This window comes from Gobius niger (assembly GCF_951799975.1).
Source record: "Gobius niger genome assembly, chromosome: 11".
Lineage (NCBI taxonomy): Eukaryota > Metazoa > Chordata > Actinopteri > Gobiiformes > Gobiidae > Gobius > Gobius niger.
The window spans coordinates 10,489,348-10,503,631 of NC_136862.1; the positions used below are offsets into that span (position 1 = coordinate 10,489,348).

Below are 14,284 nucleotides of genomic sequence, written 5' to 3' on the forward strand. Positions count from 1 at the left end.
ACGCAGACGCAGATGAGACGCTCCGTGTCAGTATTAAACCCACCTGCTTCCTGACACACAAAGACAGCGGAGGAAGAGCGTGGGATCACAATGGAGAGCCTCAGATCCAAGACTGACATCTCAGCACGACATTGTTCTGAGCCGTGACAAGACAGTCCTGACGCAAAGGTTGCAACAGCTTCAAATGGCTTTAATGTTTTAGGGATCCTAGCAGGTGTTGGCAGTTTTTGTGTCACTTTGAATAATCCGCTAGAAATTTGTAGCAATTGAGATGAGTTTATTGCAAACATGCAGGAGTGGAAAGGAGTTACACCGAGAAAGGAAGATCAAAATATCATGAAGACATTGTTCAGATGTGCATTATATCCTCCTGGAATTCGCAGACGCAGGACTGATAGGTTTAAATTAACAAGAAGTACAAGAACAAGAGTTGCTGCATAATTTATCACATCATCCTGGTACTCCTCGGTCACACTTGTAGGTGATGAGCCGCTTCAGCTGTTAAACCAAACTGTCTGTGTTTTACCTGTTTTATTACAACTTTCTTTCATACAAAAACATATGAGCATTTTGAAATTTGGAGAGTAGATAGAGAGCCTTAAACTTATTTAAATGTTTAATTCTTGTTGTTCTGTCCATCCATCTTGAGAGACAGATGGAGCGTGAGATCGATAGACAGAACAGTGCGGCGTCGGCAGTAATGCGGTCGCTGTATCGGACTGTTGTGGTGAAGAGAGAGTCGGGAGGCAAAGCTCTCGATTTAGCGATCGATCTACGTTCCTATCCTATTTGTTTCGGATGCCTCCTCGTCGGGAGGTGTTCCAGGCATGTCCTATTGGGAGAGAGGCCTCGTGGAAGACCCAGGACACACTAGAGGGACTATGTCTCTGAGCTGGCCTGGTGTTGTCTCGGTGTCTGTCCCCCTAGAACAGCTGGAGAAGGCCTGCGTGGATCGGGAAGTCTGGGCATCTCTGCTCAGATTGCTGCCTGACCGTGACCCGGCCCCGGATAAAGCGGGACGTTAAAGGGATATTTCAGGATTTTTGACATAGGGACCCATTTCCTAGTTATCCAGAGTGTTGTTGATTTCTGGAGACATTTTTTTTTGTAATTCATGCAGTCCTTATATTTGAAGAGTTACGTGGCGCTAGGCTAGTGCAAGGCTAGTGCATTAAAAAGAGTCTGACCCGCTCCACAGAACACCTGAGGCAAATCACTTATAACACCAGACTAACCATATAAATGCCTGTGTCGATAGAAATAATTTTTAGAATATAACTGACCTTGCGTCACATGAACGATCGCATTTTGAGGGACTATTTTCTAGAAGATCACTTCGCCGCCGCGTAGCTTATACAACCACAAAGCTGATGCTGCTCAAATATAAGTTATTTTAAATGCAAAATGGTTCAAATAACTCTATCGACACAGACATTTATATAATTAATCTGGCGTTATAAGTGATTTGCCTCAGCTGTTTTTAATGCAGGCTAGCTGATATGTAGAAATACGCTAGCCTTGCACTAGCCTAGCGCCACGAAACTGCTTGAATTACAAAAAAAATATCTCCAGAAATCAGCAACACTCTGGATAACTAGGAAATGAGACCCTATGTCAAAAATCATGAAATATCCCTTTAAGCTTTCCTATTGCTATTGCTGCCTGTGTCTTGGATCCAAAAAGACACTTGAACAATTCATATTTCCACAAACAAAGCTACATCAAAACTTCACAGATGAAACATTTTAATATCGCTCCAGCGAATAATCCAAAGCCATGTACAATACATTCAACTTGTAATTCTTTAAATCATTTTTCTACACTAATATTTACCATTAATCCTGGATTTACCAGCTCAAATGTAAAGCTACACACAGGCTACGGCTCCAGCGAAAGCAAGTGAATAGAGCTTTTCTATAATTTGCTGCAAAAATCTTTTAATGCTGTTGACATAATCTCCTTTTTCACTATCACAAAGACTTTGAGTGTTAATGCAAATGAGAGGCTTTAGACTGAATTATGGCATAAATCCCGTGCGCGGTGCCTAAAGGAAGCTCCGTGGAGAAAATAATTACACCTGCTTCATGTCCGGATCTACTTCAATTACGCATTTACAAGTCTTATATAATGCATGTCGCCAGAGTGGGACAGATTTCTATATTTAGCCACCGTTACTGCAGGAATGATGAATACTCTGCAAATTACATGTCACTTTATCGGCCATTGATTTAGCATTGATCGCATGATGTGAAATGTTTCATGGGAAGACACCCACAGGCACCTGTTTGCTATCGAATCTATCAAAGAGCGACTTCAGAAAATCAATCCTATTTTTATCCAGGAATCAGACGCAGGGGATTTACATGCAGGTGGAAATCTGATTATAAATATTGATTTAATCAGAGTTTTTCACAACAGTGCTTCTCAAACTTGTTACACTGAGCAGAGGCCTGGCCAGACTTTGTTTTTCATTGAGGTGGCCCAGGAGCAGAGGTGAGTAGAGTAATCAAAATACTCAAGTAAGAGTAACACTGCTTTCAAATAATTTTACTCAAGTATAAGTTGTGATCCAAACAATCTCTCAAGTCAAAGTAAAAAAGTACTTGGAGAAAATGTTACTTACAGTGAGTACTTGTATGAGCAAAAAAGTCTGATCTATTTTCAATGACGCCATAAATCGTGTGGAAAGAAAACGAAAACAATGTGGAAATTGTGATATTTCCAACGAAAATTCCAAGAACCTGACAAATACAAGAACAATTAAATCATTCTAAATGAGAAGGTGCACATCTGTTTTATATGTGCCGCACTTAAATATTTACTCACAGAGGAAAAAGCAACAATTATTTTTACGCAAGTCAGAGTACAGATACTTTATTATAATTTTACTCAAGTAGAAGTAAGAAGTACTGTATGACAAAACAACTCTAAGAAGAACAATTTCTGAAAAAAGTGTACTTGTACTTGAGTAAATGTAAGTACTCCCCACCTCTGCCCAGGAGTGGTACTTCATCATTTGAGAGCAGCACCCGGGCCAACTAATAATGGCTTGATTTTTGAGTTTTAATTGAGAATTGAACACTTAAAGCCACACTGTTTAACATTATAATACATATCATAGAACACTCAATTAATAATAATAATAAATAATCATTTTACTACATGTATTTCTATTATTGAAAACAATTTTTAAAATGACCAAAGAAACATGTGTCTTTGCTGTGAGTAGCTCACCTCTCCAAAGATCTGACTAATAACCTTATCCAGCTTGCCTTCATGGAGATGTTGACTAAATATAAGATTCAAATGGTTAGGTCCTCATCCAAATAAATTCTTTGAATAACCCACTGCAAGAATAGCATTTTTCACAGGGCGCCTTTAGATTTCAGCCTTGTAGTAAACTTGCATGCACAGATTTGTGTCCCTTTATCAATAAATCTATGCAGTAATTGTTAGCTTTGTCTCTAAGTGGAGTGGCACCAGCTGTTCAGATTTCTGGGATGACCTTTGCCTCTAAAGCCGGGCCTTCCTTTCCTGCATGGGCCGTGACACTAACTGTCCCTCAAGGAAACATTTAGCATAGCCCCACCAGGAATAATAATGGGAAATAACTATGATCAAAGGTCTAACGGCACAGCGGTGGAGCAGCGGTTAACGCTCATGCATCAAAGCTAGAAGGTCCCGGGTTTGTGTGGAGTTTGCATGTTCTCCCCGTGTCTGCGCAGGTTTCCTCCAGGTACTCCAGTTTCCCCTGCAACTAACATCATGTACAATAGGTTAATCCTCCACACAGGTGTTTCTGACCATAAGACCTTTTTTTGGTAGAAATTGTGGACAAAGGAATTGTCACGCAAAGTCACCTCATCTCCGTTTCCTTTTTGCACAGAACTGCACCCACAAAGATAACACAGAGATGACTAATGGCAATAACAATAGCTGTCTCACCATTCTTTGGGCTGCTATACAACAGGTGCGCCTATTATAATGTGGCCAGTCTGTGGATGTCAAAAAATGCCACAAAATCAACCTGCTGCACTTAAAGCTGGAAGGTTTCATAACACAGACAGACGGGGATGTGGAAAACACATCTAGTGTAACGGAAAGTGGCGTTAAGAGTGAGGAGGCCGTATCGGTGACAGTCCTGTGTGGATGAGGTGCAGAGCTCTGGGCTGACACGACTCCTCTCTGCCTGTCACTGCTTTCAGAGATATGAGCCCCCCGCAGTCCACGACAGCGCTCTGATTTAGAGCCCAGGAAAAATGGGAAGTGAATATTTTATTGAAAGCCCGCCGCCGTATGCTGTTGGGTAATGTAGTGACAGGCCGCTGAGCTCAACTTTTAATACGGCATAGATTTCAATTCCACTTCAAATAGAAGCGAGGGGAGCATGACAGAGGAGGTACAAGTGTGCATTCATATTTTTTTATCATCGGGCCTGGGTCACCCCTGCCACGTTATTTAAAAGCACAGTAACATTTACGGTTCAAATTAATCTGGTTTGTAGAGTTGAATGCGTCTGATCGAGTTCATTTTACGCTCTTTTGATGTGCATAAAAGTTGCTTATCACACCACCTTCAAAGCGCTAAGGTCTATGATCCTTTGCAAGCACGAAACCTGTTGCTTTTAGTGTGAAATGGTATGGAATAATATAGTCTGGTATCTGTTTATTTGTGCAGAGACGGCGTACAACAACCGATAAACCAAGACAAGGTCCAGAGGGGTGCCAGGTTTTAGCTTGACTGCAAATTAACACCTGGAATGAAGCGAATTTGTTTTGTTGTCGGACAATGGAGGGCCGAGCATCCCCATAGTGACCATATTTACTAACCCTATTGTAAATCATATGTACACAAAAGAAGGATCTGGGGGTTCCCTTTTTTAAACCAATTGACAATATTTCAGGGTTTTGAAGTAAGCAGGTGTTTGGATCATATATTGAGTGCTGTACATTTCTCAAAATCATCTTGAGTGCTTGAGGATACGCGCTAAAGAGCTGGATTCGGCATTTGACATTACATAAATACACTAAGGCGAGACACTGCAGGTGAATGGGGGAAAAATGTATATTTACAGATATCAATTTGAAACTTATGCTGTAGATCACTGGCATCAATGTGAGAAAAAAATACATGGCAAGTTTTCTGTCATTTTATCTTTTCACATAAGAACAAGGTGTTTTATGCCTAAAAATGCCCCAAATTTCCCATCTTTTCGGCGACGAAATCTGAATAATGGACAGAGCTACATTCAAATTTATGGTTTCATTTTATTGATAAATGAGTTGCCAAGACTTTTTCAGAGGGGATTTAGGATTTCTTGTTTAGTTTTAAAATGAGCTGTTTTTTAGTGGAAAATTTTGTAAAAATGTAATTTTCGCCTTATTTTTTAACATTCAAAACTCAATAAATGGGACTTAGGGATGAAATTATGAAAAATCCCTCTGAAAAAATCTTCCAAATATTGTTCAGTCCAAGGCTGGAAAATGTGAAGTCTTTAGGTCCGACTGACGTGGACATAGTGTCGCCACAATGACAGAAAAATGAGTTTTGAGAAAAAGGCCCTTGAAATTGTGTTCTCCCATATAAGTCTATGGGGGAACATTGAATCAGCGCAATATTTAAACGTGTTTTTGTGAAGATTAGGCATATTTTCTGTTTCCGGGTGAAAGCTTAAATGTTCAGAGACCAATTTGGCCCAAAACCTGAAAACTGAAAAAATTGAGTTTTGCCTGTAGTGTCTCCCCTTAACAAGTTAAAACAGCACATCTCTCCAAAGACCTTACAGCAAGTTTACTGGGAGCGGAAACGTGTTGACTAAAGGCAGCCAAGTATGAGACTTGAATTTGTTAGATCCTCATCCAAATCCATTCTTTGATTATCTATGGCAGAAACAGCATTTTCTGTGTCTGGTCATTTGGAGCATATGTTACTGGCAATAGTAGTGCAAAATGTTACGCAGTGTTCCTTTAAACAACTAGATCACATGGCGTATTACGTCTATCAAAATAGGTCTACTCGAAAATCAAATATTCTTAAAAGGAATGTTCAATGTGCCCACTCTCCCTCAGCTTGTATGCAGAGGTCAAAATATTCAATTGCATGATTGATTGATTGACAGCTATACACTTTATAATGCTACTTACTTTCATGCAATTAATCATATAGATGTGATTTAATTTGTTTGTCTAATGTCATTAAAATGCTGCACATCAAAGCTAAGTAAAAATAATGAATGAATTAAAAAAAAACCTGTTCCATATCTCTTTATCTATCAGGCATGTTTCTGCTTATTTGCATATTAATCTTGATATATATTTTTTGAATGCGCCTTGGTGTATCGAGCATGAAATACTACTTGATTTACTGTATAATGATTGAGATATCTCCCCCTCATTTCCATTTGAAAACGTGAACACATGATCTGCTACATTATTCCTGACATCCTTAGCACATACAAACCCGTAGGCTGGTGTTTCATCTGCTCACAGCAGCTGCCTGCCTCACCTACAGTAGTAAAAATCCTCCCACATCGTGTCAGCCATAAATCTCCCACTGTGAGTGATGCTTTCGGTCACTATGGAAACCTAATATAACGCGCCCCTCCCTCCTCCTCCCGCTGTGGGCCGCTCTTTCTCTCCTCTTCGTCTGCCGTGCGTGCGCTTAGGGTTCCTCAGCCGCGGCTCCATCCACGCCACAGCTCTCCGGGCTACTTTTGCGCATGTACGGCCAGTCACTGCGAGCATTGCATCGACTCCAAGATGGCGATAACACGGCTGGCTTGCCTCCTGACTCTCCTCTCAACTCATTGTAAGTACAAACACAATCGCCACAACTGCCTGACAAGCCGGCCGTTCGCTCCGGCGGGCGGGGAGGAAGATCCCGTCGACTTCTGCGTGGGTTTAGACGGTGTTTTTGTGCGCGTTTGGGGAGAAAGAGACCCGAAGTAACACTGCGAAGTAGCGGCGAACTCAGAAAGCGGACCACTGTCAAAAAACTCCCGAATGAATGATTGCTCAACAGCTAGGAACACGCCAAATGGCAAAGATACAAGCCTGGCTAGATCGAGCGAGTTCTTATTGCGCAAATGGGTGGGCGCTTCGCTCTGCAAACTTTTCTTGTTGCTCAGAAAAAACACGTATTCGCTGGTGTTCATCCAAACTTACAGTGTGGTTCGTATTAAGGGATCACGGGGGGGAATGTGACTGGTTACTGGCGTCAAATAGAGCGCGTAAAGCTCGTGCATCATTCGCGTTACCGCACTTCAAAGAGTTGTTCGGCCACCACGTTCTGCCCTCGCTTCGACAAAAGTCCCCCCCCCCCCTCTCTACAACTTTTCCCGTACTTAGTGAGAGCTCGGGTGAATTAAACATGAAACCAGCCTACTTTGTGCGGCTCGCTGATTTAACTATTTAGCGCGCGGTGGCGGCGATGGATGGTTGGATGTAGTGATGCGAGATAACGGTTTTCCTGCGGCGGAATATAGAGCCACATCGGGCTGACCGCGGGAGGAGTCACAAGCCGTGCACTATCCTCTTCCAGCTACCCCCTACCCCCCTCTCCTCGTCTGTCTGCCTGCCTGCCTGCCTCTCTCTCTCTCTCTCTCCCCCCTCCTCGCCGTTGGGACTCTCTTTCAAACTGAGCCGAGCTGGTAAACAAAACAGCCGTCGCAAAATCGATTCTGTTCAGCCACCAACCCCGTCAAAGCCCCTCCTTTTTTTTCTTCTCTCCATTTAATCTCGTTTTGAGGCAATGGGTGAACACCTGTACGAATGCCTCCGCTGTGTCTATTCAAATATCGACGCGCAATTACGCACGGGAGAAGAACCTGTCCAAAAGAAGTTCACACAGATTACGTGTTTTAAAATGAGGGTAGCCGTCGCTCTTGTTGTCAGTGGTTTGGATTGATTCTTGTAACTAAAAGCCACTTGTTGCTGTGTTGCAGAGCTATTTAAGAATTCCTGGTTCCCCATGTGAGCCCCCTTTCTGTGGCTGTAACAGTCATAAATTAGAGCCTACAGAGAGCCATAAAACTAGTGGAATACACACACATAGAGTGAGAAAGCGATTACATGTAGATTTACTTACATTTGAAAACAGTGCCACAGACTAGAAAAATCCTTCACCGGTTAATCCCCATGTAGGGTAAAGGCTAATTGCATCTTTGAAATGATCTCTCCTATATTTCTCCCATCCTAGAGGACATTTGCAACTTAGTATTCCCTCTCAGTTTCTGCATGAATAACTACTGTTTTATTAATTCCACCATGAGAGCAGTGCATGAAAACGCAGTGCATGTTGCTGTTCTCAGTGGACACAAACGAAGCTAGGTGTGAGAGGACAGAAATCTGATCAAAGAAACACACAGACATGAGAAATGCCTGTGATCTTTCACGTGTGTGAATGGGCTTTTCCGCTTGGCTTTAATTAGGGATAGCACTGGGGCTTGTTTGATATCTGTTACTGTATTCTCAACAGTGCGTCTCTTCTTGACATACCTTGAGGCTGTGTTTTTTTTCCAAGGCTCTGTTTCCTGGTACTTTTTAATGATGTCTCTTAAGCAAATGTGTGACGGGGCATGGGAGCAGCACAACTGACATTTTCAGTGGGACCAGCGAAGTGGCAAAGATTTAAGAAGTTCTTTTGTCTCGGGCGGACAGAGCTTAAGCATGTGGCCGACTGGCTTAGGGCCAGGTCGCCACTGTCTTTGGAAGCAGGACAAATCAGGCGAGACTGGAGCTGGCCACAAGCTGAGTTATGAATAACTGATTGGTGCTTTTAGACACACATGAATAGATGCAGACTGTAGATAGAATGAATGCTGGATTTGGAAATGTCAAACTTCTTATTTTAACGTGATGTGTCAGAAAAATGTATAATCCAAAAAGAGACGGTTTTGTCATTTGCTTCTTGTGTAGGTCACGCTTTGTTACTTCTGTGTCTGTGAGATGTGCTTGTTAGCTTGCTATCATCTTAATGGCTTCTCGGCCCCATGCAGCCCATTTGTCGGCGGAGTAAAAAAAGACGGGGGCCTATTGTTATTTTAAGTGGACATGCTTGCAACCAACGTTCCAATCCGATCTAATGGAATGCCTTGACATTTGGTATTGTTGGCTTTACCTGCGCCTTTCACTTAAAATATTCCTGAAAGTGGTCTGCGCTTTAAGAGGACATCTGCCAGAACACTTCTGCCAAGAGCACAGCCAAGTTATGTCGGATCCTGGAAGATGCTCAACCCGGATAAGGGCAGAGCTATTATAAACTTGGAGATCACACTTATGAGAAACACCTGCGGACGTTGGAACAATTTGCTGCTTCATGAGTGCACACAAATATAACGCTGCTCAAATGTCTAACAGTAACGGCGGAGACTTGATTGTTAATTTTGTATCCTCGACTCTGCCGTTAAGACACTCGAAAGCCAAGACGTATTTCCCTCCATGGAGAGTTGACGTTTTTATGACTTTCCATTATCTGTATGCTCACTCATGCCTGCCAGCCTAATCCAATTTGACTTTATCTGAATGTGCGAGATAAGAGAGAAAGCGGACACACTATTGTTGTTGAACCGCCCTCCGTGTGATAAGCCCGCTGATAAGTTGCGTCACCCAGACAAGCTTTGAACATCACGTTACACGGCCGCCAATTGGGTGACAGACATCTCTCCAAACATTCGCCCAAACCGGAGCCAAATGTCAGTGGTTTTCCTATATTGTTTGGCATGCGCGCCACAAGGCCTGGCAGCTTCGCCCCCAGATAAGTGCCCAGAGTGGGTCCCCAGAGGAGGCGCTTGCTGCTGTCAGATGTTGCTCTACCCACCCAAAGATTATGAGCAAATGTTTGGTGTGCTCTCTGAATGGCATCTACTCCCCCTGTGGACATCTTACATAGAGACTGACATTTTACGGCCGACGCAGTAAATGGCAGAGTAAAAAGGAGGACAGGAGACAGACAGAGGAAGACCCGGGCTGAACCGCTCGTGTTTGTTCCAAAAGATATTCCCCATGTGGGAGGCGTCTTGGAAAAACACATTTATCTGAAATGGCAGGTTGGGTGGTCAGTGTGTTTAGAGTGGATTGTCTGGATTTCACACACTCTCTCAGAAACCAAGGAACCGATGAGGCCTCTTGAGGTGAGAGGTGGAACGTCCTAAACACTAAAATAACCCAGTATTAAAATGACCTTTGTCTTTGATGGAAATGTCTGTACTAGAGGCCAAAATGATAGAGAGTGATAGAGAAATCCCAACTTTGCATTGGAAAGAGCTAAGTCGAGGCTTTAAAGCGGGTCCCCACACAACTTCCTATATCTCAGGGAAACAGAGAAACAACGCGATGAAAACTGGTTAGCCACAAGTTTCACCGACTATACCTCTGTCAATATGGACAGGCTGCATGTCATTTTGAGGCACAGAAGCTGGAGAATTAAATCGCTCAGTAAGGTGTAACCTCTGCAATTGTATTTTCGATCGCCTGGCAAAAATGCAATGGATAGCAATACTATGCTAATGCTAACGGTAGCTAATAAAAGCTGGGACAGAAACCAAATTGAATCACCGCTGGAGTGGCCAAGTATTTATGTTTTTTAGACCAGACATTTGAAAAAAATGTGCCAAAAATATCGGTCAAAAATATCCGCATCGGCCAATACAAATCCCCAAAAGAAAAACCCATATCCATCGAACTCTAGTCTGTACAACTGAGAGTATACAATTCAAAACAAGTTAAACCTCTTTTCGAGCAACACAGTTACATAAATTATGACATTTAGATTTACAAAACTACAGCTGATTTTTATTGAGATGAGCTAAAAACAACATTTTTGCCATTATGACTGTGAACTATTCAAATGTATAATGTGATCTCAGCGCATTGTCAGGATATTGTGTCATAGGAGGAGATTGAGATATGACTAGATCATCATATAAAGTTATGGTTCATTTTGCTCCCATTTGTTCAGGTCTTTAGGTAGAATTGTAGCAGCTTGTGAGGTTTTAGGTCAGTTTTACTTGTTTTCCCTCATTTCACAAATGAGCTGTCATAGTTATTTTATGAATCACTGACGAGCGAGGAATAGGGAGTGTGACTAAGCTTTAGATAAAGAGGAAAAAAAACATGAGTGAGCGTCATTTTTCTTTCGAATGATTCTTAAATCTGTCAGCTATGCAAGAAGTCTGTACAAACCGGCCTGTCCGTGGGATCGAGCCGCAGTGGCACATGCTCCTCGCTGTGGAATGACCCTAAACAGCTGAGCGGGAGGTGGGTGGAGGTGTTTTGAGTTGCGTCGTAACCAGAAATATCCGTCCCCTCCCAAAAACCTGAGCGAGTGTGTGTTAGCAAATGCAGCATTCCTAAATGGAAAGCACATGGAGCGCCGCGTAGTATGTGCACCGACTAACAATCACAACCACCTGTTTTCCCTGAAGCAGATAAAAGCGCCCCTGTTGATGAGCGGGCCGGGGTCAGACCAGAGAGTCACGGGGAAAAGCAACAGCAGCAGCTTCACCACTGTCCAAAGCTGGGGGTGTGCCGGCACATCCCCAAGAGACGCCAAACTCACCCTTTTATATCTGTCTCTTTTCTTTTTTTTCTACTCTTTCGTGGTGAGCCAGAGCAGATGCAGAGGTCGAGAGGCAAACAGTAACGCGCTCACGTTCCGCAAATGGCGATGGCATGTGCGTGCGTGCTGTAAATGTCAATAAGGCTGCCATCGCTCATAAACTATAGCCAGGCTCCAAGCGGCACACACTGACCACAGCACCACATAAAGGTGCTACGGAGGTGACGGCTCTTGGACTATCCTTGTAACTTTCAGACCTTTCCACTACAAAACGCACTGAACATTTCATTGGGGCTTTTCAGCTGCCTATAAAAACAATTGAATACAGTCAACAGAGGCTGGTAGAGCCGTCAAAATATTTATACAAGGAAGAGAAACTGTACTTGAGCAGAAGACTGTTTTATGTTTAAGTGATGTAAAACAAACAAACTAATATAGTACTGTGAAAAATGTCATGTATGTTTTCCTGAATACAGAATAAATAAGTAGAAATGAAACAAATTAGGTTTTGATGCAATAAATGCAGACTTTTAGACATACTAGTAAGATGAATAACCAATGTTTTCTTTCACTTTATAATATACAAGTACTTTGACATGAAACTGCTCTGAGAAGTACAATTTATTCAGAAAACGCGCAGGAAAATTTGCCTAAAAACCTCTACTTATCGACAAAACCACTTTAATGTTGCTCTTCTGTATCGCATCATTCGAAAGGGTAATTCATTTAGGTCAAGACATTTCTGAGAGTAATTGCTGTCCTCTTTAAAGGGATATTTCAGGATTTTTGACATAGGGCCTCATTTCCTAGTTATCCAGAGTGTTGCTGATTTCTGGTGCCATTTTCTTTGTAATTCATGCAGTTCTTATATTTGAAGAGTTTCGTGGCGCTAGGCTAATGCAAGGCTAGTGCATTTCTATGGTATAAGCTAGCCTGCATTAAAAACAGTCTGACCCGCTCCACAGAGCACCTGATGCAAATCACTTATAACACCAGACTAACCATATAAATGTTTTTGTGTCGATAGAGTAGTTTTTGGAATATAACTGACCTTGCATCACATGAAGGATCACATTTTGAAGGACTATTTTCTAGCAGATCACTCCGCCGCTGTGTAGCTTATACAAACACGAAGCTGATGCTGCTCAAATACAAGTTATTTTAGATGCAAAATGGTTAAAATTATTCTATCGACACAGACATTTATATGGTTAGTCTGGTGTTATAAGTGATTTGCCTCAGGTGCTCTGAGGAGCGGGTCAGACTGTTTTTAATGCAGGCTAGCTGATACCATAGACATGCACTAGCCTTGCATTAGCCTAGCGCCACGAAACTCTTCAAACAAAAGAACTGCATGAGTTACAAAAAAATATCTCCAGAAATCAGCAACACTCTGGATAACTAGGAAATGAGGCCCTATGTCAAAAATCCTGAAACATCCCTTTAAGGCAATGAGCTTGGAGAACTTCCTCAATAGTGGCACTAAAGTGGCTGTTTGTTTTGACAAGACTCTATTATTCCCAAGATCAACAGGATAATCTGTAAGACGCCTGTGTGCGGGACGCCCGGGTTTACAACAGCATTAGACTGTTTCCTGTTGGGCTCTATCCGTGGTCACATGGTCCCTCGAGGCAGGAAGCGCTCCCCATGTGCCTGCTGTGTGTGCGGAGACTGACAGGGCGCATCAATAGGGCAAACGAGATCGGCATTGATCACACATGGGAGTGCTGTCAGCTCGGCGTAATAATTAGGCGTTTCATTAATGGCGGGAATGAAGTGCGTGTGGCAAAAGGCAAAGGCAGAAGCTCCGGGCTGCGCTCCCGCTGACAGTCCAAACCCAGTAACGGCCTTAGTTTTTTTTTTTCCTTTTGTTTGCCGCACACATGAACAAAAGGCCGATTACGGACTAAAAATAACCAGGCATCTGATATCCTCAGGTGCTTCCAAATGACTGGTCACAGCAACAGAAAAGCAACATCTATTCATCATTAAAGGGACTACATTTGTCAGGCTTTTTCAATATACTTAGCCTCCTATACCTTGGAATTTAATTGTTTAACCTTCAACAATATAAACGGAAAGCAGGAAATTCGGGAATTTGCAAAAAAAAAGTGCCTTAGATCATCCTTTGCTCAGACAGAAAAAAGGGTAAGTAAAACTAAAAACATAGTTGGCTGAAGGCTGGCGGGGGCAAGCGCCAGGAAGGAAATGGACTAAACGTTTGTGGATTTTGTAAAAAAAAGGCACGAATTGAAACACTCCAACTCCCGGTTTTCATGAGGAACCAGCCTTGCAGCATAAAGATGAACCCTGTAAGTGTCAGGGGCAAATAGATTTGATGGATACAATCAATCAAAACAGAAAAATATAACACAGAACAAGATGTGTAACAGATGTTTCTTCACGTTTTAAGACGGCCCCCTCCTCTTTAAGCAAGTTGAATTACAAATACATTACAAGGATTTTCTTTTAGAGCCCCTGGTAATATGATAAAGTAAAAAATTGACTGGTACTATCCAAGGGCATTGAGACAGATGTTTCCCCCTAAAAAGCTTCAGCGTTTCAAGTATGTCCAGGACTGGCTTTTTAGGTTTCCTTGAAGTTGACAGACATACGATTTAAAAGTAATAAACCGGGACCACGAAGATGCCACGAAATGAAAGATGTGGAGTAGATATTTCATGGAAGCCAAAAGAGTTATGGTCGCAGATAGTATGTGGTATCACCA

General features: G+C 42.4%; 1 protein-coding gene across 1 annotated transcript in view; it reads left to right on the plus strand.

Annotated features, from left to right (window-relative positions):
* The first annotated feature begins 6,655 nt into the window (after positions 1-6,655).
* Positions 6,656-14,284, plus strand: part of LOC306969917 (junctional adhesion molecule 3B-like) — a 44,665-nt gene continuing 37,036 nt past the window's right edge. Inside the window, exon 1 of the mRNA XM_079565706.1 lies at positions 6,656-6,807. Within this exon, the coding sequence (XP_079421832.1) occupies positions 6,759-6,807 (49 nt within the window). The 5' untranslated portion in view covers positions 6,656-6,758. The remainder of the gene's footprint in view (positions 6,808-14,284) is intronic.